General features: G+C 30.6%; 1 protein-coding gene across 1 annotated transcript in view; it reads right to left on the bottom strand.

Annotated features, from left to right (window-relative positions):
* The window catches only part of LOC124367952 (protein phosphatase PTC7 homolog), a 53,789-nt gene that overhangs the window by 3,290 nt on the left and 23,603 nt on the right, over positions 1-26,896 (bottom strand). The window contains exons 2-3 of the mRNA XM_046825184.1: positions 11,363-11,542; positions 6,100-6,298 (exon numbers count right to left, since the gene is read on the bottom strand). Coding sequence (XP_046681140.1) covers positions 6,100-6,298; positions 11,363-11,542 — 379 coding nt within the window. The remainder of the gene's footprint in view (positions 1-6,099; positions 6,299-11,362; positions 11,543-26,896) is intronic.

Below are 26,896 nucleotides of genomic sequence, written 5' to 3'. Positions count from 1 at the left end.
CTGATACTTTCCCGTGGTCAGATCACATTAAATGATTTGCTACAGATGCTCCTGGCCAGAAGTGGCACTTCCGGCAAAAAAAGAAAACCTCTCCTGATAGTACCTCAATGTTAAATATAATAAATATTAAATTCCTGGAACCAACGGAATTGGGAACACAGAAATAAACTGCAGCATGCGACATGACTGTAGTGGAAGCTGTATCATAATCGGACTACTACTGGCAACTATGAGAGTTACTTGTGTTATTTTATGTCTGGTGACGACCTTGACTGGTGCTACTTGACCAACAATGCAGAGACACCCTACAATAATCAAAACTTACAGTATATTGTCATTTCCCCCAGTAAAAAACCATGCATCTTTATAATTAACAAGTACCAATAATTGTTGACCAGAAAATGAACTTTTGATATTTTCATTCTAACAGAGAAAGGAATGGAATTCTATTCTGCCTAATTTTGTTTTCTTATTGGAGTGAAGAGCATCAACTCCAAAAGTTTATGTACGAAAATAAATTGACACACTCTGTAAACACACTGACTGTGTAGTACACTCTGTGATTAGCAACCAGAAAAAATATGTAAACACATACTGTTTAGCTAGTTTACAAATAAATAACTACAAATTCCACAATTCAATTCCCATCGCAATGAATACAGGATGGAGAGGGGCTGATCGAATGATGAAAATTAAAAAAATTCTTAACTTCTTGTTATAAAATTCCCAATATGGCCAATTGTCACGTGTCTATGCATCAAAATGGCAATTTAGGGATTATTTATTTACGTAACCAAATTTAATAAGGGTTCTTGTGAGGGTTTACCCTAAAAACAGAGAATGGAAAAGATATTTGAAATATGATAAATACAAAATGCAGCAGCATATAGGAACATCTTAAAATTTTCATTGTTTTATGCCTCATAGGTTAGCTAACCACAAAATTTCATATTTTTACATGCTGACAATAATTATGAAACCTTTTTCTTATCTACAATAAATGAAAATCACACTTTTGATTTATCAAAATGTCGATAATGGAGCAATTTCATATAGTTATCTAATTTTAAATTTGCTCTTAACCTGTTGACAAGTGCGCTCGGCATTTTCCGTGCTGCTATGACGGTCCATACTAAGTGCCTCAATGACCAGTGACAGACTTTCAGGGAGTAAAATACAAAAAACTTTTAAATGTTAATAAACTTGTTTATTATAGTTTAAATGTATATAAAAATACATTGTAGATTGTTAAAAGCAATAATCTCGTTTTAAAACTTTGCTAGTGTGTGATACTGCTCAAAACAAGGATATATACAAAGGGCGACCTCACATGTTGAACATTGATAACTGGTTTCTTTTCTTCTTTGTCCAGTTCGAGTGGTGTGTTTGCACACATAGCACTGCCCGAGTAGTTTACGCTTCTTTGTGTCATTCTGGGGGAGTGGCCTTATACAATAGCAACCTTGGAGGCGTAGCAGGTCTTGTGTCCCGCCTCCGTAAAATAGTTTTAAAAGTTATCACCAGGTGCCACCACGATACAGGACTAGCAACACTGTTCAGCGACACTATTAGGAACAACTGAAAAGTTCCAAAAATCTCCGCTAGACGTCACAGTAAGTCAGTGAGAACGAACTGACAGTCATTAGTCTGCAACAGAAAATGCCGTGCTCCCTCATATGGGACCAAATGGGAAATGCCGTGCGCACTCATATGGGACCAAATGGGAAATGCCGTGCGCACTCATTTGGGTATGTTTTGCGGCACTCGTCAACAGGTTAAAGAGCTACAAATGTAAACCATCATAAAGAAAAAAGCTGACATCAAGTTGTTTAGTGGATTAAAAATAACTACCACAACACACGATGTATTTTAGTAATCAGCTATTTTAAACTGAACAAAAATACTCCAAAACATTAACATTGGCATATGGATGCCCATCAAGCTGAACCCCTAAGTGGGTGTATTTTAAATCAAGAATAGGCACATTTAGATCGTAAGAGCTTTCCATTCATACCAAACATGGGTGTTCACAAACTCTATGGCAATATTTAGGGAATTAGTTCTTTGTGTCGAGACCAACTAAAAATGTAAAATAAACTTGGCTCAGAAATGCTTAGTTTACATTCTGTCTGCCTGTATATGTTTTTTATTTCAGAAAACTAATAATTGGCCGCTTTATATGTTTTGACCCTTATAAGGCCGGCGGCTACAATAGGTAGCCGTCCATTATTTCCGGTTTACTGGCCAGTAAACTTTCCAAATGCCACCAACCATGATATTTTCTTGTTTGGGGTTAGATGAGCTTCATGAGTAAACGCGAACACTGCCGTTTCTTGCATAATTTCTATTATTATACATCTATGCATTTCGATGAAATCGTCTGTCTTACTACAACGGCGTTGTGGTGTATAGGTTAAAGTTGTTGTGGTTATATTTTGTTGATGCCAATTCAGTAATTATGTGCGATGTTATAGGGTATTTTTGAGTATTTGCAGTGAACTATTAAGTGTAAATATGAGCAAAAGAACGAGAGACAAATCACCTACAAATGAAAACACTTTAGTAAACAATTTACTTGCTAGTGGTACCGGTGTTCAGTTTGTTGACGGTGTTGGGGACTTAGGTGATAGTGATTTAGATGCTTTGTAGATGATTCTGAAGATGAATTAGAAAATGAATGAACTTTTTAATTACTAACTGTGTTTTGGGTTTATTTTGTATGGATTCTTGTGAGTTGTATGAAGAAAAAAGATATTTTGTGTATAAACTGAAGACAAGACTAGCTTTTCTACAATTTTCACAAATAAGCCGCATTTGCAGATTTTGAATAATTCGTGCCTACTTCACTTTTATTATTGATAAGCGCTTGAAAATTGGCATGTTTGTTGTAAATAATATGTAGTTATAGAAAATAGTGTTACCTGGGTGCAAAACAATCTTTTGTATTTTTTATGAGGTGTTAAAACCAAAAAAAGTAAATTACGCTTACAAATTTTACATACAAACATATATGTAAAAAATATTTTTTATTTTATATGACCAACCTTATAGTTTCCTGTCTAAGCCTATAATTTTACAAACAAATTAAAAAAAGAATTATCAGTTTTTACTAAGCAATATGGAAGTTACAGCTTATTTACTAAAACTATGCAAAAAGGAACAAAAATAGCCTGGCCTTCAAGGTACCTGAGCAATATCAGGAGCTGGCCTTTGAGACTAGTGCAACTCAATTGGTCATTGGCCTTAAAAGGGTTAAGTGAGAAAATATTCTTAATTAAATTTATCAACTTATTATTCTTCCCATATTTTCATAATCTTATAAGTTTTTACAGTATTAATTAAGCTTTACCGTACCCCATCTTGAAATTTGATATGATAATATATAATGTTAATATTTCTCTTTATTTAGGACTGCAAGAAAAATGCTGTCGCAATTTTGAATTTTTTATCATTACTGATTTATGAAATAAAAATTAAATTGAAAAGCACATGCAGACATCCGGTGAACTAAGAATTCTTTACCTGTGTTTATATAACATGTTGTGTTTGTCATGACAAACACAACAAATTCACTAAATAGTTTGTAAACACTCTATATATATATATATATATATATATATATATATATATATATATATATATATATATATTGAGTGTTTACAAACTATTTTGTGATTTATATATGTTTTACCCTTTTTTAAAACAACAATCAGTTGAAATATTAAAGTATTATATGAAGTCTTATTCTTTTATTGTTTCAAGTAGCCTCTGCACATTTTATTTTCTGCATACATATATATATATATATATATATATATATATATATATATATATATATATGCAGAAAATAAAATGTGCAGAAAAAAAATGTTATATTTTATATAATTATAAAATATTATCTATATTATATAATTATAGATATCTAAAATCAATGTAAAAAGTCAAGAAAGTATTTCAATAATATCAAATAGCCCCCTCCTCCACAAAGTAAAAAGAGTAAAAGTATTCATAAATAAGAGTCAGATGCACATGGAAGTAGGAATAACAGCAAAGACTTTGCATCTGATAACAGAATGACCACTGGCTCTCTCTCTCTGTTTATAACAACAATCTTGTCATTCTCAAACCATGTGGACTAATGATTACAATGTGCAGTGCAGCTGATAAGATAAGGGGTAAGTTCAGTCAACTGGTCTCTGACGATGTGTGGGAGTAATATGTTTACGATTTGAACTGAACCCAACTACTAATTCCTGATAAGCAAGCGTAACTTGCAAGAGTTCTTCAGGGCCATAGTCACTCTATTACGAGATGTGAACAGAGTCCACGCTGCTTCTGGCGTCGTAATAGATGGTACAGTTCAATAGATTGAACTGTCTAAGCTAATTAACTGCTCATATCATATTACTGTCAGAATTACGTAAATCAAAACTAAAACCGTCAGTTCACCGTGTACGTCAAGATGTGAGTACACCAGACAAATTATACTGTAGCAAAATTTGCATAAGTTTAATGCAAAAAATCTATAGATCAGTTTCATTTTTGAGATAACCTATGGATATGTAGACAAACAGGCCAAAAAGGGATTTTGCCAGTATAATTAGTGATTCCATAGAAGGAGATGCACCATCATAAAACTCAATGTTATCTATACAGAAATGAAGTTACATACAAAATTTCACGTCAACTTGTTCTTGAGATATCCTGCAGAAGACTGAAGAGGACTTTGGAAACTCAATTAGTGATAGGATTCGCTGATGCTCAACCAATGACACACTGATTTCAGCAATAAATATTTGAGTCAGTTCCATTTAATACTTTATTATTGTACAATATCCTCATAATTGACAAATTTAAGAGATGTTAAAAAGATTAAAATACATAAATAAAAATTGGCCATTGTAGATGAATTAAATTGAAGAACGTTCAGTTCTTAAAATTAGTCAGTTATTATTCATTAAAATGCTCTGAAATCCTCCTTGAATTCCTTACACAAATCTGCCGATGAAATGATTTATTCATTTCTCTTCTCTACTTCCTACTACACTGCTTCTCAGAAATGAAAAGTCACCAGCACGAGTAAATCCCACAACTGGACTAGTAACAATGCGACTTAATTATCAATTAACTCACCACTAACAAGTTAATGGAGTGGATAACACATCACCACAAATAGCAGTGACAGTCTGGCCAACTTTCCCTGAAGCCAGCAACGTGTCAAAATCACGGTCTATTATTATACTTCTTTTTGCTAAATCAAATTAAAAAATTTCAACCTATTTATTCATAGCACTTAGACTTAATCATTACAAAAAAAAATACCATTCAATTATCTGTATGACTGAACAAACTAGTCGTTTACAATGATTATGTAATCATTATTAATGCTGTAGACATTGGCTCAGAATTATCAACTTACAAGTAAGATGCTTTAGAGAAAACAATCAGGAAATTGAAAGCGACCATGGTTCACAACTTGATTAAATGAATGTACCACAATGTAATGAGAGGAAACTGTTCATCTCTGAGCAATTTCTAGAATAGAAGTATGAATTTTATTGAAGCAGTGATTTGAAATTCTAAATATAAAAACAAATTTAAATAAGTCTTTGATTGGTAAAAAATTTGTATCCTCACTGTTTTTTTTTTTTTTATTTTTACCCTTTAAAATTGTGTATTACAAAGGAGGATTTCATATTTTTAAATTTTTTTTGGGGGGAGATTCCCCAGTTTGAGCGCCACCCTCAAAAGGTTTTTTTAAGTTATGATTTTGCAAAGGTATTTTCAAAATTGTATTTATCCATCTCTACACAACTATTCAAAAAATCCTTTTGGGGGGGGGGGGGGGTGGAAGAAATTTTGTTTTGATCATCCTGTAAAAAAGAAATGGCTGCAAATTTCATTGTTAAGTTTTGTAGAATTCAAGCTTGGATTTTTATACGTGAATATGTCCAACAAAACCGTATCATCACGATTTGTATTGTGTATTGAAACCATTAAATCATTGGTCACATATCGTAATCACCAGTCTGTAATCGGTCACTTTGACATATTCACGACAAGTTTCCTGCCAGTAGTCGTGAGGCAACATGATCTCACCTGTCAGACAGTACGGAGCCCGTGTGTCCGGGAGGCGGTAGACTGAGCTGGAACGGAGTGTTGAAGTAGTGCTGCTGCTCCTCGCTGCGGTGCACCACCTCGCCGTGTCTCACGATCACGAATCCACTGTCACCGATGTTTGCAGTGTAGATCATGCTTGTGGCTCGGTTCAGCACCATCACACAGGCCGTGCTGCTCCCTGCACAACATCACTACCATAATCTCGACTCAAGCACAAATATCCAAGTGTTCCGTCAATGCTTCAATAGTTGATTTGTTAAGTTTATTTATTTGAAGATTGATTTCTTAGAAAGAATGATAACTTGGCATATTAACATAACAAAAATGTTAATTACACTTGTGATGTACTATAATTGAATTTTTTAATGTAGGGCAATACAATGAGCCATCAGATACTTGATTTAAAATTCAAGTTATGACAAATAAAAGGAAAACTAAAAAGAAATTGTTATTTGCTTTAATATTAACAAAATAAAAATGTTTAAGTAAAATAGCAAAAAATACTAATATAGTAATACAAAATTTAAAAGATACCAACTATTTTGAAATTTTAATTACAATTTCAACAGTCAACAAATTTTCTCAACAAAACCTCCCAACGTATAAGCAAGCAAAACCACCACTTTGAAAGTATGCTCTCAAATACGTCTCTAGATACCTCTCAAATGACAATGTTTGTTCCTCCATTCTTTAAAGTTTTAACATACTGTATATTTATTGCAGAAATATAAAAAGACAAATTACAAAAAAAACTTGATTTTCAAATATTTATTAATTAACAACTTAGTACAAAACACTTAAATTTATAAGTTTTTCTAAAGTGCACGCTTTTGACATCAGAGATCTCGAAAGTTAGGAAGTTCGATTTTTCTTCAATAATAGCCTCTCTATTTGATCAAATGGTCCATAATTATAGGTAAACAACTGCTCTCTCTATTCCCCCCAAATTTTAGGAGAAATTGGGGGAATTTAACTCATTGTTGAAACTGGAGCACAAGACTGCACAATAAGCCCCATTCTGGACAATTATTGTGGCCATTCCAAACCAAAAAATTACATGTGAGAATTGAATCCTGCACTGCTGGAACATAAAATTCAAATTTTCACCATCTGTCTGAAGAACAAAGTTGTTATTTAGAAATATGATTCTGTGTACAACAAAGAGCCCTAGTCCCAAAGAGATTTATTTTTCAAAAAAAGGACAACAAAATGCTTATCTGTAAAGTACGCCCCATGAAAAAATTATTACATGGGTTTAAATAAATTTTGTATTTTAAATAACAAACTTACTTACATTGATAATCAGTAGCACAACCCAACGTAAACCTAATAATAATAATATAATAATAAATTCGTTTATTTGTCGTAAAACATGTTACATGCATTGACAAAGTCTAATTCAGCTACAGACTAAATAGCATTGTCTCTAAATAATATTTAATAAGTATAATACATAAATATTATATATATATATATATAACAATATAAGACATTAATTGTCTAGTTGAAAATTATACTAGTTATATCATGAGTTTATCTTAAAACAATCATTAAAAGTCTATTTTGTTAATAGAAAAAAACTCATCAATATTATATAAAGGGTTTTTTTAACAGCTATTCATAAAGTTTATTTTTATAAATTTTAAGAGGGTATTTTTCTATCAAATGTTTCAATTTGTTATACACCTTCAAGCCAATTATAACATGACTATTCAAAGATTTGCTCAGTCGACAATATTAAATTAAATTGTTATTTTTGTTTCGTGTGTTATAATTATGTGTTTCTAAGTCCTTTTAAAATGTAAACAGATAAGTCAAACAAATATAAATTAACTATTGTAAGTATTCCTTGATTAATGAAAAACAGGTTTACAATGATCAAGATATTCAGCTTTACCAACAATTCTAACAGCTTTCTTTTGAAGCACCAGTATTTCCTGAACTCTAGCACTATTTCCCCACAGTATTAATCCGTATCTCAAAATTGACTGAAAGTATCCAAAATATGCAGTCCGAACATAATTTTCACTTATGCAGCAAGATAGACGTCTCAATAAAAAAATAATTCTAGATAATTTAGTAGACAGATAATCAATGTGAGGTACCCATAAAAGATTATTATCAATATGAACTCCTAAAATTTTGATTACACTACTTGATTCAAAATTAAAAACTATTTTCAGGAATTGATTTTAAAGTAAACAAAAGGTTTTGAGTTTTAGTTTCATTCATTAAAAAACCGTTTTCTTTAAACCATATTGATGCCTTGTTTATTGTGGTGTCGGTTAATTTCTTTAGTTCACTCAGGTTATTACTACTATTGAAATAAATAATTGGTCAAACCAACAATCAATCTTTCTAACCTTGACCAACAATAATTATCCTTGGACTGTAATGTTTTACTCCAATGGCCATTTGGCCTTCTCCGATTTCTCAATTATATATATATATATATATATATATATATATATATATATATATATATATATTGCTTATATAATACACAATGTCAACATTTTATTCTATTTTTTTAAATTATTTAATTAAAACACTTCAACTCTGAACAGGAGTAAAATCTTTGGAAGGACACAATTTGAACTCGTTCAGCGATCTCCAAATCTTCCAAACTTTTAATAAACCAAAGTAAGTAGATATGTATAAAACACAAAATACAAGAACGTAAACATGACAACATAAACGTAACATGAACTTTGTTGTTTTATGTTCTATTTAACGTGATTTTTGCATGTAATTCGTATTCTGAGCGTGTTTTTGGCCCCAAACCCCGTTTTTTTTTTTTTTTTTTTTTTTTTTTTTTTTTTTTTTTTTTTTTTTTTTTTTTTTTTTTGGAAGTATAATGTCGATTTTTCACCTTAAAAGTGAATAATTTACCCAAATTTTTTGTACAAGTATTCTTGTATTATTCTTTTTTTTTAATTAAATGGCACTGTTACAAGAGTTGATTGAGGTTGGTGATTTAAAATTCAAAGAATATATAAAATTAATTGATTTAGAAGACAAAAAGAATATTTTTTTTATTTTTTTTTTTAATTCTATATTTAGAATCATAAATTTTGAGAAAATTAACAATCATAGCAGAATTTGAAGATTTTAAAGTACATTTACCTAAGATATTTGTAAGCCTTTTAGATGAAAAAAGATTAAATAATTTAATAAAAATGATAAATTACACTTGATTGTTACTGGAAAGCAGACTATTACAAGTAAAGAATGTGTTACAATTAACTTTGTTGAATCAAGATTTTTCAAAAGATTTTGAAGATTTTTCATTAAAACAGCTTAATAAATTAGAAACCAACAATAAACAGCTATAGATTTGGTTATTTTTCATTCGTGATTTACTGTTTGATTTCTCAGATTCATTTATGAGAACAATGAACAGGATTTTACGTTGAATTACGGTTGGCCTCCAAAAGTGGGCTAGAAACCTCAGATACATATCTACTAAAGTATATGACTACTGCTTGAGTGATTTCTTTCCAGTCACATTGAACAGTCATGCATTGCAGCCACAATGTAATGCTGATAACAACAAGTCGTTGTCACAAACGTTATCACCGACCAAAACACTGCTATAACCTTGTGACGAACCAATTAGCGACAATTAGCAAGTAAAGCTGGCTGTTACGCCTGAGTAGCCCATTGTGACTACTTGTTAGTAGAGTCACTCTTGCCAATACAGACCGCCAGTTGTTTACACATCCTTTTTAAGCACTGACTCTACAAATTGAAAACCAAGAACTGAATGATTTATTTTTAATTTAATCCTAAACAAATAAAAACTACGAAGTTGCTTGAAACTGTTCAGAACCAACTATAAATGGATAAAAAGGACTACGGATTAGCACAGTCAAGGTTGACTAATCTGAGATTATCCACAGGGATTTGTTGGCTGGTTGTAATTGAATTAGATGTGTTTAATCGATGGTTTGATCAGTTCAAACAGCACTACAATTCACAACGGTGCAGTTTTGGCCGCTAACCTCTAGTTCTGAAAATAAAATTTAAATACAAAATGTATCTAAAAAGACTCGTGCGGTTATGTTTTTAAAGAGATAACAGTTTTAAATCCTCTGAAATATCTAAATTTAATGTGCAATAAATTAGTCATCAACAATTCAAAATAACATCAATACAAAGAACTAACTAGTAGACATTATTTTTTTTTTTTTTAAGTGTACTAACTTAATTTTAAACCGTAGTTAATATGTACATAATAATATTATTACTTCTACACGTTTTTACAAAGACAAATTGTAAATATTAAAAATAACTAACATTCTTTAAAATAACAAAAATCTTCCCTCCATTGTGAGTTGAATAATAGTTTAGGTTAATGCAATAATTTTTTTGTTGTGGAAAATTTTTTTCTAATTTCAAATCCGTCATAAGCGTTTTAAGGTAACTCTCTCTAAAAAAACAAACATAAAAATAACTTTTGATCCCTCAACCAGGAATTATAGACTTTTTTGAGAATTTAGACAATTTTGTAATCAAGCAAAAATACGGCTGAAGATAAGAGTGAGTAATTTTTACACTATGTACATGAGTTTTAGCTTCGAAGAGTGACTTAAGGAAATTACACTTTTTTCATTAAATATAAACAAAAAAATATAGTTTAAAAATAGTAACATATAGTTATGAAATTTTTTAACTACAGAAAAAAAAACATTTATTAAGAACAAATTTACCAAGGAGCATGTAATTTTCATCAATTATATTGAATTAAAAAGTGAAGTGTAGGACCCACACAGATTGTGTGGGAGTAATACATTTAACATTTGAACTGAACCCAACCACTAATTCCTGATAAGCAAGCATAACTTGAAGAGTTCTACAGGACCATAGTCACTCTATTATATGATGTGAGCAGAGTCCACGCTGCTTCTGGCGTTTTAAAAGATGGTATGGTTCAATAGATTGAACTGTCTAATAACAGGCTGTTCGCTACAGTCACCTTTTATGTATATAATGTAAAAAGTTCACATCCATATCTTCAACAGTTTTTCTTTAGATATCATAAGATGTCCCAGAATTCTGCTTCAAAATGTTACCACTCATTGTAGAATGATAAAAAATCATTTTTTCTATATTTACTGTCCTCAAAAACAGTATCTTGAAGAGTTGACAAAAATGTTCTTTAGAGATTTAAAAAAAGATTATTCCAACTGAAAACCGTTGCATCACCTTTACTATTACAACAGCCTTGTCGGACACTGACCTAGGATGGGCTGCTTGTTCTCCAACAGCTCGTAGTAACTGCGGGCGAGCAGGCTAGCAGGTTCGGTATTGCAGAAACGTCCCGTCGTCACCAGCCGGTCACACGTCCGCATCAGGAAGGAGGAGAACTCGCCCGGGTCGATGCCGTAGCGCCTCCAGCCTCCAACTCCATCTGCTACTCCTGCAGACCATACACAACATTAATTCCTAAGTCAGTAAATATTGGAACATGTTCTCTTGCAGTTCTTAGTCATTTAAGTACTAAGGCAACAGTACAATCTAACATGTAAGTTTTCCGGTTCATGCTGTGGCTTATATTATTATTTATGTGTGCTTATACAATTAAGTTTTTAAAATATTTCAGCTTCACTATAAAGAGTCATCAAGAGAGGCGTTAAATCGAATAGCATCAAGATTTGATTTTTGGCTTAGGAAAACGTTAGCACTAACGCTAGCATGTAATACATTGTTACATGATACGCAGGTTGAAAATCCTACGTCTTCAAACATCTAGTTTTTTTTTTTTTTCAAATCAAAGACAGACAGATGGTGAAGTAAGCACTCAGACAGATACAATAGTTCCCTGCTTTAATTTCGCAATTTACAAATCATAGTAGAATAGAATAGTTTTTTATTGAATACGCCAAAGGCAGTACAATCGCCAATACACTTTGACATAATATGTTGATATTAAAGTCTTGGAAAAATTGGTTTTGAGTTGTCAATATTCATCAAAGTTTGTGTTTTTAAAGTCCGACACATTATAAAAGTTCCTTTTCCAACAGAATAATGTTATCTTGTTTTTAAAGTTCTTTAGTGGTAAACGTTTTATCCTTTCTGGTAGAAGGTTGAACAGTCATACTCCAATTTCGAAGGGCTAGGTTATCTGTGTCTTGGTGAGTCGGCAATGGGTCACGTCTAAATTATTTATTTGCCTAATGTTGTAGCTGTGTATTTCACTCCTACTTGTCAAATATGACACATCGTATTTGTCGTATTAGTCAAGTTTTCTTTTATGTGGGTCATCAAGGTCAAAGTGTACAGGGAAGGAAGAGTAAGTGTTCCCACTCTTTTAAAATAGCCACAACATGACTCTCTACGACTTGAACCACACAAAATGAGTAGTGCAGTTCTTTGGATCTTAAATATAATGTCTATATGAGGTGAAGATCCCCAGGCCAGTATGCAGTTTGACAATCTGCTAAAGAAGCAGGCAAAGTAAACTGTTCTTAACACCTCATAGGAGGTGGATCAGACCAGTCTACGAAGCATAAAATTGCATTTTAAAAGCTTCTTGCCCATGTCGTCTATATGACCACACCAGGAAAGACGATTATTAATTAAGAGTTAATCCCTAGAATTTCACGCTGCTATCGCTATTGTATGCCTCAGATAAATTAATATGTTTATCAGAATTTTGCTTTAGGTCTTATACGGGGCACCAGTTTGTAATTATTATTTTTAGTAGTTAGGCAAGGGCTTTTTTCTTGGTTAACAGTATATCAGCGATAGGTAAATATATCTTCTTGCAATTAGTAGTTCTGTATATAATAGTTAGAAAATTGTGAAGATACGAACATACGAAGATAGCGCAAACAATTACGTGCTTTGTCGGTTTGTTTTATTTTTAGACTACAGTAAAAACTCATTATACTTTACGCCCATCCATTAAGATACACTGTTTAACAAGGAAATAAGTAATTCAGTCAAGCTGCAGCCAATGAACTATTTCCTATAGTAAAACCTTCACCCAAACATGTTGATTGAAAATGTATTCAAAAATATACTTAATAAAGCTTTTCCCTTGGTACATCCAAGTTTAGTGAGTCATAATTTAAGTTCCACAATTATTACTGGGACAAAAGTGTAGTCTGATATTAATACTACATACTGCCATCATAAAATCAACGATCACATTCCAATTGGAGAAAATTCAACCAGTGACTAATCCAAATAACGAAACATGGCCTTAGCATTTCCATACTTGGTGCTTGTTTTGAAAATCACAAAAATAGTTTAGTTAAGCCATACTCTCACATTGGCAGAAATCACAAATAGCTGACCCAGATTAGTATTTCATGTATAAAACTAGAAATTTTTGTTATGATTGATACTTTGAACTAAGGCCACAATGATAGGAAATCTATTACAGCTGAATGCCATCATTATTTTCTGATTTAACTAAAAGATATTCCGTTTTGTATTATATGACCTAATCATTCTTCTGATTCAAAAATTAGTGCTTTAAAGAAACAAATCTAACACTGACTACGGAGAATGGTATGGTGTACTAACACTGCCATTTAATACCTTTGAAACTGCACATTTTGCACAATTCAAAACGATTACTGATTTAAATTGAGTGTATTTTTATTATTGCTAAATACATGTCAATACAATATAGATTGTCAATACTATATTATATATATATATATATATAATATATAATTTGGTGTAATGTTCAGTATTTTAATATCTCCTGAAAAACTTTTTGATTTTAGGATTTTCAAAATTGAAGGATTTTTTTACAAAAAAACCAAGTTTTGTACTCTACTAAACATTTATTGAATCACTAGTGATTTTAGTTGGATTCTGGTGTGCATTCTTGCTTAAAATAAGATGAATATTATTTCATACAAGTTTAATTTTAAAAGAGTTTTATTTCTGATTGTGTAAAAAGCAGTTTGAAACCACGGTTATTAAACATTGACGATCCAATAAATTCCCAGAATTGTCTGGCAGTATAGAAATGAAGAATTATACTGTCTAGTACATAAAGGAAGAATGTGTGTTCCAAAATTTGGCACAATTTAATTTTAGTTTCCAAATCAGAATTAATATTTGAGATTAATACGTTTTTTGTTTACATTTCAGCTAAAAAAGGCGTAGGTTGAAAAGATAAGTGGTGCACTTGGAACTTATACTGTCTGATAAGAGAGAGGCCATGAACCATCTTCTCTGCAGCTTTGATTCACAGCACCACACAAATCTTTACTGCTCACAATTACTTGGTATCTGCAGCTTATATCCTGGATCATGGGTGATTGTCTCTAATTAACTGTCACACTCTCAAACCATCATTCTTTGTTCTATCTTATCACTGTGACTACAAACAGAATTCTCATTACTTCTAAGTCACTTAAAGTTGTACACCATTTTCCTCATTCATTGTACTTTTCAAATTACTAGATGATTACTATTTCTCCTCCTGGCAGACCACAGTCCTGGCTAAATCTTTCAGTGATCGAGTTTATATATGTTTAATTAATATAATTTCATATTAATTACAAGAGTGCCACAGCAAAATTCCACTTTTACAACGGTTTTGTAAAATTTAGAAACTGGTCATAAAATTATAGTTTACAAAATGGAGCTTATTATATTATCTTTTCAATCCACAATAAAAATAAAAGATAAAGTTATGACCCACATTACTAAAGAAATATTATATACCATAAATTACACAAAATATAAAAAAATTTCACAGTGTTTTTATTGACTGAAAAACTCCTCTTCTGAACCGTTTCAATAAGTAAAAACCAAAATCAACTAAAACACTTAGGATAAATCATAACACTACTAATAAACAACAATTACAAATGATAACAAAACAATCAGTGTGCTGACAAGTTTACTGCTGTGATCTAGTAACTGCTGAAACTTACGGTTACGTACATACATTAGTGCGCACACTATGAAAAACAAACACAAAAATATAAAAATTATATAAAATACGAGATTACTTTATGTTTTTCAGCAAAACAATCATCTCAGACTATTATTTCAGATGTCCTAAAAACACAACTGAAGCTATAATTAAGTTATAAAACAACAATATATTGTTGAATGGTTTTTTTAAATATATTTTTTTTTATTAACATTTGCACAATATATTATTGCAGGGCAATCAAAGAGTAAATGAGTAATCTTATAAATAATGTGTTTCTGAATTACTAGCAATTATTACACATTTCCTACATTAATTTATATGTACAAAATATAAATTGAACATTTTTAATTATTACTAACTAAATTTAATATAACATTTTTCATAGATTTATGACAATCATTTTAAAATATGTGTTCTTAATATTTTTAATAATATAATATTGATAATATAACTACTTGGTACATAGAAATACAATAACATTTATAAACAAATTGTATCAAAAAATACAAAATGAGAAAACGCACAATTCCAACAGAATAGTGAAGGGATATTTAAAAAGGAAAATAAACTATGTAAGTGTTCCAAATACAAAATGGTAATCAGTGGGTCTAAGAAAAACACATGATTTTTTAACTTTAATAAGTTAAGAGTAATAATAACTTGTGAAAACACAGTTTACAAGGTGAAAGGAGTAGTCAGTATATGGGTACGAATACAGATCGAGATCTTATTTCATTTAAACAAATTCTGGGCTAATTTACAAAAAAAAAAAACAAGGCTAGTAATGCTTATCTTAATGTTAAAAAAAGTAAAAAGCTAATCTTAAAGTTAATGATAAACTGCTTCCTGCCATTAGCAAAATGTTATCTGTGCTTTAAAAATACACTTCCCAGAGAACAGGGACTGCAGAGTCCAGAGTCCCAAACTGCAGAGATTGTGACAAGGTCCCTGCGTCACGGCCAGTGCAGATAACAGCCAATGACAACAAGTCGACAACTGACTTGAGGCTCGAGGGCTCTTCACACACAAGTGATGTCAAGTTGTTTATTTTTCACCTCAATTGAGTACTGCTCGAGGCACTGATATTGTTATTTTCACGAATCTGTCTGACTTCTCTATAGAGACCGACTTCTCTGTCCAGTTTTGTAGTGCCCTTGACCTTTTCAACCGACTCAGCTGATTCAAAAAAGTCATATGCCTGCTGTCTGTCTACTTCCGCATGCACAGGAATGTTCAAACTGAACAAGAATAAGTTAAATCATCATCATCATCATCATCGTCAGACGTTTCCGTTCTCACGGGTTGTCGTTTAAATTTCAGTTATCAGCTCTTTATTTTATCAGACGAAGTAGGACTATTAGGTACTTTCTTACACCTAACCTTCATCAGATAATACAAACATAAAATTATTCGTCAACACAAAAACAATCCCAAAAACACAACAAATTTACGATAACGAACCAACTGATGTCTCCTAGCAAGTATGGAGTTAGTGGAGTTTAATTTGAAATAGAGCGAAGTTCACACGGGATTTGGGAGAAATTAAAATATAAATATACATATAATATGTGTATGTGCATACATAGACACACTTATGCACATAAATAAAATATACTTATTATTTGGAAGTTCTAATAAGAACAAACCATTCATATCGGAATTTTACAATTTAAACGACAACAAAAGTGGCAACCATTTTAAGATTTTTAGATTGCAGTACCCATTCTGTTTTAACTGTAGTAGAACTGTACCTACATATATATTACAATATAAAAACCTGTATATATTATTATTAAAATAACCTTTTGATATTTGTATTGTTATTTTAGGTACCGTACTTAAAAATCTATTATTTGTTTATTACATAATTGTATCAATCAATAGCTAAACTCTAGATGCGCCATTTGTCCTTTAAACTTTTAGTTAACTAACCAATTTAACATCAGCTGTTAAGTAAACATGCAATAATCCACTCATTTATCTCAGTTATTAATCATTTATTAAAATCCACTTTATAATAAGCTCAGCTTATTTCTTTATGATGGTTTACACTCGTTACATTTATAATTTTTATTTACTATTTATACTTAGTTTGTATGTGTCATATTTATTTATTAAGTTTTAGTTATGAATTTTAATTAATTATTTATTTATGCTTTTAAATATACTATTGTGTTAGGGTAAACGGTTAATTATATTGCTGCTATGACTTTGTCTATTGCATGTAAATTGCTTAATGACAATAAAATATCTTGAATCTTTATCACAATCACATACAGAAAGCTGTATCTAAATGTTTGACACAAAATGTACAAACGAATGCAAGACGCTAGCGAATCTGAGAACTGTCCAACAATACGACAAACATTCACACAATCATTGACGTGCCTTTCTGCCATTGTTTCCAAATCCCATGTGCTGTAATTGTGACAGGTGACAGTTGCAATGGTCCGGTCTAAACTTAGTCACCACGTGACTGCGGACAGGGGCGCCAACTTTCCGCCGTGTGACTGCCCAAAATACTACCAATACGAGAGATCACATGAGTCGCAGTAGCCTGTTGTGAGTCATCTGGTCTCGTGATGCTTAGAACTGACAGATCCGATCATAACATCTCACTCTGTTACGCCTGTGAGACAAACGCTCAACACCTCTTCAAAATATTATTCATCATGCTGGAGAGGATAAAGAATGAGAAGAGAGAATTTGTTAGTCATCCTCCACAATCAATCTATTTGATCAGAGCAATAGAAATCACTTAAAGTTATGAGTTGATGAAATAACCAATTTAGTCTTTAAGAGTGTTCTTTACTGAAAACACGGGTCAGAATTTTCTACAGTTTATTTCTCTTCAATTATGTATGAATCACTCCTTTTTACATTTAATTTAAAATGTTGTTTACCACTACTGGAGTTCAAAAGAGATTTTATATACTTCTATTATGTTTTAAACAAAAAAAATGTTTTTTTTTATATTATCAAAGTTTCATCCTAAGTAGTTTAATAGTATAAGCTAAATAGTAGGCTATAGCTTTACAAAAAACTATATACATTTAAACTACAGAATTTCTTACTTTTAAAAATATACTTGTTATTTTTTTCTACTGGAATAAAAATACCCAACAAGTTTTATTATAGGTGTAATAAAAATGTGGTAAAAATTAATTCAGTATAGCTGTAAAGACTACAAAATTATAAGAACTTTTATCTGAAAAATACCAGCATGTTGCAGGAGTCTGAGTTTCAAGATTATACTAGTTAAAAGAGGTACAATAGAAGAGAGTGACTAATATAACAGGTATTTGTAATCAGGAAATTGTTTACTCAGCCTACATTTACAGCATATGTGGAGATAGTAAATATTTTACATGATATGTCCACTTAATGTTATTACTTGAGTTATACTTTTTTAAACATAATTTACCCAAAAAAGGTGCATACTGTATTTGTTTCCAATAATTGTTTACACTGATAAAAACAACTATTATGAGATATACTGAGTTTTTATTAAACCTTAAAAACCATAAAGTAAGACAAAATTATTTAAATGATTAATGTTAGTAGAAAATTTAATCAATAAATGATTATTGTTAGTAGTAAAAATTTCATCAATAATACATTAATGCTCTCTAAAACCTTTCTTGTTTTATTAACCTGTATTTTAGAGAAGAATTATTTGTACTCAGATATATAATTTGGTGAATGTAGTAAACTTGATCAGTTCATAGTTTTAGAAGAGTCAACATCATCTTTCTTCTAGGTTAATAAAGTAATAAGCCACATAACATTTGTGTTGTCTAAAATTTGCAACCACTATTTTATTTAAGTTACATTTTTATTTCCATTATGAGTAAAATATATTTTATTTGTGATTCAAAATATTCTTCAGATAAATTTTATAAAAATACTTAAAATACATTATTTAACTACCAACCTGTTTCAATATTAATGTTTAATTAGGTTAAGCAACCTCAAATTAGTTCATTATACAGTTTTTAACTCCCAAAATATTATTAAAATCAATATAATTATTTTTTTATGATAGAAATTACTAACAATAAATAAATACAGACAGTAAATTAGATTTCAGTGAAAAGGTTAGATCAATGTGTGTAGTGCTGTAGTGAAACAACAATAAGGTTTACCTCATACGAATAATGTTAAAACACTTTTATGTTAACTGTTTTAATTGTGGAATAATGTGTAGTGTCTCATTCCAAACATACGATTGTCACACATCCAACCGCTTTTTAGATTTTCTTAGAAAATTTATACTTTTTTAATATTCAAATGAAGAAGTACAAAATAGTTTGACTTCTTTCTGAATAACAATAAATATAATCAATAATATTCAATTCTTAGTAATAATAATATGGGGGAAAACTAATAAGTGTTTACATAAAAACTATATGTTAACCTCTTCCATGATTTTAATAATAAGGCCAAGATTGTTTAAAGTTTAATATTGTTCTCATGAGGCTAAAATTATTATATAAGCTGACACCCCAAAGACATCCCAATTTATCAATTTTTCTAACAAAAATAAAAAAATTTTAAATTTAAAAATATTCTCTTACAATAAAACAACACAACACGAAAGGTTTTAATACAGTAAAGCGTTGTTTATTGTCTTTACTATTGGTATTCTATTTCGGTGGCAGTACGATTTGTACAAGAGTTTTTCGTCACAAAACTCAAAAACAATTAATTATTGAGCAAAACAATTGTATTCAAACATTTAAGTCTAAAATTTAAATTTAAATGAACTATTACAACATATTTAAACAATGTTTTTTGGCTACGAGTAATTATTTGTAATGTTTAACCAGATCAAATTAAAAAAACCAGACTGACAGATTGTTTAAATCACAAATTAAAAAAAACTGTTACTGTTCTGGCATTGGAATTAAATAAAATACTACCAAACCTCTACGAAATATCTTAAGAAATACCATTTAAGACTGGATAAAAAGATTTAGGTGGGCCAACAAACACAAATTATACTTTATTAATACAAATTGAGAGAGTATCAAAATCTTTTACGTGCCAAACACACTGTGTTTAAGTTGTTTTTGAACCACAATCTTGCAGTTAGTAAATTACGTTATGCATGAATAAATTTGTAATGTTCCAAATAATTACCAGATAAAACCAGATAAAATGTTATGTACTGTGACAGAATGTCATTCCAAACTATGGTTCAGGTTACACCTCCTCGTCTCCGTACAAGTTACACAATCATAGCGGACTGATCCTGCATTTATCCGGCAGTATCCAGTTATACTCAGCTATCCGGTGATCCAGCAAACAGAAATTCACAGGAGTAATTGGACTAGTCTTGTTTTAATCTGTTCCATTAACTTACATGCTTCAACTTAAATTTCGCAGTCAAGAATAGAAGAACATGCTCCAAAGAAGCTAATTTGAGAACGATATTTGTACCCAAAACTTTGCTGACATGCTGCTAACTAAAAGACTTTTCTAACATGAAGCCACCTACATTCAGGGTGGCGCGATATAGAAGTGAATAGTGATATCAATGGCTCAAACTGCAGTTTCTACTTCAAGTATATTATTGTTATTGCACTACAAAGTCTATTCTTGTTGTTATCTTGTTGTATAATTTGTAAGTTGTTACTGAAAACCAAAACTCAATTGAGACAACTGTTACTGTGCTGAGTCTATATTGTATTCTGTACTGGTACTATGCACAGTGAAGAAAATAAAAAGAATTACTTTTGTTTTTCTTTACCCTTCTTTTAAGAGACTTCCTAAATAAATAATGTAATTTTCACAGAAATACAGACATACAGTACCTAATCACAATCCATGATCAAACACATTTATCGATTTGGCCACATCTGGGGTATGGTACATTTTACATTAAATTGAGACTATTTATAACCGATTTACCTAGATGCTTGATAAGGCAGCACAAAATTATCTCCTGAGTTGTAAGAGATAATATTTTCATCACAGATAACCATATTAAGTTTAAGCTTTTGAAACTATCATATGAAACAACAGGAATAATCTGAATGTTATGAAATTTTGCAATTATTGAATTTATTGATATAGAATTTTTCCACCGTTTTTAATTATTAAGATATAGTTAATAATTTTAACTATTACATTTATTTGATTAAATGATTTTTAGCATAGTGTGGTAGATTGTTGAGTTAAAATTATTTTTTGATTGTTTAAAAAGCCGCCACTGTGTTCAAATTGTAAAACTTGATTTAATTTTTTTTATACGACTAAAACAATCACTGATAATGCAACCAACACCAGGCTTAGAGTGTGCCAAGGCTACATTTTCAAGTGGTATCTGCAATAAAAAGTACGAAAGTACTGATAAAACCCAATACAATTTGTAAGACAGTCATAAGATACAATTGTGAACATACTGATCATATTGAAGTGTAATTCTATACCATCACGTTGTTGTAATTTTCTATAACAAATGTTATTTCACCTTAATACTTAGTTTTAGTATTTACCGTAATATTTTAAAGACTTTTACAAACCTTACAAACAATCCAGTAGGACGTTTAGTACATATTACATTTTTTATTTACTAAGTAATTTTTGCATCTGTAATCAACATGTATAATTAAAAGAATAATCCATTCCCAATATCAATCAATCAATAAAAACATTTTTATTCGCTCAACATACATAAGTACATGAATTGTGTCATAAAATTTCTTAACAACTAACTGAACCTGAATCACTTATACTACTGAAGTAATATTTCTGTAAATATTTGTTTACTGAATAAGGAGCTAAATTAATTAAATAGTCTTTCAATAATGTTTCAAATTTCTTGTTCCCTCTTTCCTGTTTTATTACTATTGGTAAAATAGTTTCCTACATCCAAAATATGTTTTTATAAAATTTAATTGGTGATGGCAGTGAACTTTATACTCCTTCCTTCCCTCTTGCATTATAATCGTGCATCCGTTGCTCTATACTCTAGTTTGCTTGTCAGAACATAAAATTGTTTCATTAATTTAATGCCCATAAACAGTAAAAATGGGCATTTACAATTACGCAATGTATACCAAGATCCTGATATTGTGGCTTTGGTGAAGGCAAAGAGAATTAGCTGGCTAGGACATGTACATCGGAGACAGGAGGGCACAAGGTTAAAAGAGGTCTACCAGGCGGTACCGACAGGAAGGCGCCCTTTGGGTAGGCCAAAGATAAGATGGTGCGATCAAGTGGTCGAAGATGTGACCCGGTGTGGAGGGTCTGTGGATCTGGCGGAAGACAGGGTGGCGTGGAAGAGGCTCATAAACGAGGCAAAGAATCGACTGAGATTTGTTACGCCCCGGCAGTAAGTAAGTAAGTAAACAGTAAAAATAATTAAATCTCGGAAATGTGATTTAACTGATTCGTTATAATGAAGGTTTTGTATTATTCTAATTGCTTTCTTTTTCAATACCAATATTTTATCCAAATTATTCTTTGTTGCCCCCTCCATGTACAAAAACACCATAGTTAATGTGTGAAGCAGTGTGCGTATGATAAATAATTTTTAATCCAGTTTTGTCTCAAAAGTGTGAAATTGTTCTTAAAGCATTTAGGCAAGCGGTAATTTTGTGTTCTACCATATTCAAGCCATATGGCAAAAAGAAAAAGAAACTGTCACTGAATTCAATTTAAACTTAATTGTGCAAAACCACCAATTCTACAAAAACTAAAAATAAACAGCACATTTAAAAAAAAGCTTTATAAGTTGATGTGTATGTTTGAAGTATTAAATTTTAATGTTATAAAAGTTAGATTTAGTAAATGTTAATTTTTAATGTTTCCATGTGTGATTTTTATCTTACGTTACAATTCACTTAAAATTTTAGCAACAAACTTAAAAACATTTTACTGTTTTTTTACATTTTAAAAGTTATAAGTGATTTGATTGAATGTGACGAGAGCGTTTAATTTACTACAAAACAAAACAAATCAAAATTATATTTATCTCTGTAAACGAATGTACAGTAAGTTTCTAAGCCAAAGCTTGTTCTCTAGGTTTGGCATGCATCCAAGTGCCTTCTAGTTTTCCATTATTATATCAGCTTACTATACAGCAAAATAAAATTGAAAAAATTTAAATACTCAATTTAAAAAAAAGCATAAATATTTTATGAAACCAACACAATTAGATGCATTTAAAATGTAACTTTAAAATGAAACACCTTAATTTTACAGTTTTCTGCAATATTTGTAATAGTTCCTTATTTTTTAAAAATTACCATATAAGGCTAATTAATAAATATTTCTGAAGCATGCCATCTTAACCAAATATTTTTTTGCATTAAACAAAAACAAATGAAATACACGGGCTGCATGAGCTGAAACCCAGTATCTACCAAATCAATCGCAAACAACTCCCACACAGGTAACAACTGGTATTGACTGACCTGAAATTGTTAGCCAAGATAAGTCAAGTCTTGTCACTTGACTAAGAGCATTCAACAGCCAGACCTTAATTAAACAAGTGCGAACATACTACTCCTGATAAGTTGTACAATAGCTAGTGATTACAGACTATCTCAGCTTATTCCACCTTTACACAACATTATACTGCATGTTCCAACTCCTCCTTGCAATAAAAAAAAACACAATAGTTAACTTTAATTGTTTCTGACGGAAATTAAAAATTGCTACGGTTGTTATGGACCTACTGACTGATATTAAAAATTGCTATGGTTGTTATGAACCTACTGACTGAAATTAACAATTGCTATGGTTGTTATGACCCCACTGACTGAAATTAACAATTGTAATGGTTGTTATGAACCTACTGACTGATATTAAAAATTGCTATGGTTGTTATGAACCTACTGACTGAAATTAACAATTGCTATGGTTTTTAAGAACCTACTGACTGAAATTAACAATTGCTACGGTTTTTATGGACCTACTGACTGAACTTAAACAATTGCTATAGTTTTTATGGACCTACTGACTGAAATTAAAAATTGCTATGGTTGTTATGAACCTACTGACTGAAATTGAAAAAGATTTCTATGGTTTTTTATGGACCTACTGACTGAAATTAAAAATTGCTATGGTTGTTATGGACCTACTTAATGAAATTAAAAATTGCTATGGTTTTTATGGACCTAATGACTGAAATTAAAAATTGCTATGGTTGTTATGAACCTACTGACTGAAATTTAAAAAAATTGCTATGGTTTTTATAGACTTACTGACTGAAATTAAAAATTGCTATGGTTGTTATGGACCTACTTAATGAAATTAAAAATTACTATGGTTTTATGGACCTACTGACTGAAATTAAAAATTGCTATGGTTGTTATGGACCTACTGAGTGAAATTAAAAATTGCTATGGAACCTACTAACTGAAATTAACAATTTCTATGGTTTTTATAGACCTGGTGACTGAAATTAAAAATTGCTATGGTTTTTATGGACCTACTGATTGAAATTTAAAAATTCTATGGTTGTTATGGACCTAAACACTAAAGTGCTATCATTGTACTGTTTGATGTTTTCGTTTCGTTGTGTCACAGACAAACGGTTTTCAAAATTTGCACTCTTCGTAACACAGAAAAAATTACTCTAAGCACAGATGAAAGTAGGAGAACTAATTCAGAAAATTGTGAGAAAGTACAAGATGTCTTTTATATTGTAACTTACATTTAGCTATTATGTCCTTAAGTGTATATCCAATATTGTTCTTTATTTTGAACAAATATCCATTATTCAGGTACTTATAACGCAGCTGACATTGTTTGAGAATTTCGGCCGACAGAACATGTTTACTACTTTCAATATTGTCCTTTGTGATTTTTTTTTCAAAATGCTTTTGTGGAATTTTATCTGATTGACATAATTTTAAACAATTTTTTATGTTTTTGAATTTTTGTTACTAAATTAAAAAAAAAAAACATTTGTACCTCATTAATTAAAACATACTTTAATTTACTCTTACAGCCAACAAGACCATCTTCTCTAAACACAAAATGGTAAGTATTTTCATTTCTATTTATCTTATACAGCTGTTTTTCAATTACATTATGATACATTATATTTAAACGCATTCTTTTATTTAAAACTAAACTTTAAAAAACCATGTCTTGACTTAATAACATGAAAACAAATACTAATATGTGACTGCTTGGAAGTGTGTTATATCATATCTAAAAATAGTGACCTCCTACCATGCAAGCTTTGCTTCTAAATGAATACTGCAGTGAATACCATATCAATGCTTACAGTACACTGTCAATGTAGAGAGGCAGGAAGTTGAAACAACTACAACCACACCTTGGTAATACAAAACTTTGACAATAAATCAATTTTTATATTCCGTTTGAACATGCATATCTTATTATTTCTTGTACTGTTACAGTACTTCAAGTGTGAAAAAAACAATTCTTGGTAATTAAAATTAATTCACTAATTTCCCAATGGTAACATCATTTATGAAAACAATGTCCCGTTGTTAAAACTAGTGGTCAATTTTAAGAACAATCCTCAATTGTTTGATTTGTATTTCCTTTTATGTTAACTGTATTAAATTTAACACACCTGTGACAATAACACTGAGTTACAACAATTAACACTAAACCAGTTTTTAATACAGGTAAAAAATATGGAACAGCAGAGAAATCACACACATGCCATTGTTTATTAAGTTTATTTTATCTCAATTTAATTGTGTACTACATTTTTTTTTTATGAGAAACTTCACAGTCCTTATCAGGGGTATAAAAGTAAAGTAATACAGAAAGCGGTTATAATATTAGGAACTCAATTCGTACACTAATCCTAATAACTATTCCATTTTATGCCATATACTTAATGAGAAATAAAATGATACAACAGTGTATCAAAGGACCTGACAGAACATGACAACAGTCCTACCAACCGATCCAATAAAGAAATTAAATCACATGCGTTACTATGTCATAAGATATGTCACATAATTTTTGCTCAAATAGTTTATTTTTTTATTTTCGTGTTGCCATCATTGTTACCCATAAGACCATTGTAAAACTTCATCCCAAAACCAATAGAACTTCCTTAGACCAAGAGAAACACAACTTCAAAAGTGCCAAATTTCAAGTCTCTAGAACCTTTCAATCAAGAGTTACAAAATCACAGACGGACAGACAGAAGACATAATTTTAAAAAGATCTAGTCAATCTTAATAAATAAAATACATACGTTTTTGTGTCATACTTGAATTAAAATGGAAAAACCTTATCTGTTCTTACACAAAACCTTTTGTCATATACTAAACCTAAAATTTAGATTTTTCTGTAAACTAAACCTAAAATTTAGATTTTTCACTAATACTAGTCAATACAACACGTAAGTAAATTACTGCATGAATTGAAATTTTTTCCACAATTATGTTCACCTACTGTAATGCAAAAATTGTTGCTTTTAACAATCTTTGAAATGTCTCAACTGTGCAAAAAATATAGAGCACTTTATTTAACAATCACAAAACAAGTGATTATTGTTTGTTGACTGACTAACGTAAACATGTAGATATGTATCGTGTGAAAATTCATGGTAAATATCTCATTTGCATTAAAAAAATAGTCAAAACATGAAGAGGGAGCAACTGTTTTTTAAGTCCACTTTTTTTTACTATTCGAGTTTCCCACTTAAATATTTACAGATCACGTGTGGTTTAAGTTATAGGTTTGTGATTCGGCATAGGTGTTAGTCTTACATAATAACTTAGTTTTCGCAACAACTTAGAAAATAATACAGTGGTTTCAAAATTGTGGCAGTTTTAAAACTTTCAGTATCAAAATTCATGAAAACTCACAATTTATTGAGAAATATAACATTGCCCCAAAAGATGAAATATTTGGATC

This window comes from Homalodisca vitripennis, chromosome 8 (assembly GCF_021130785.1).
Source record: "Homalodisca vitripennis isolate AUS2020 chromosome 8, UT_GWSS_2.1, whole genome shotgun sequence".
Classification (NCBI taxonomy): domain Eukaryota; kingdom Metazoa; phylum Arthropoda; class Insecta; order Hemiptera; family Cicadellidae; genus Homalodisca; species Homalodisca vitripennis.
Note: the sequence above shows the minus strand (reverse complement) of the source record. Positions and strands in the feature narration are given on the sequence as shown.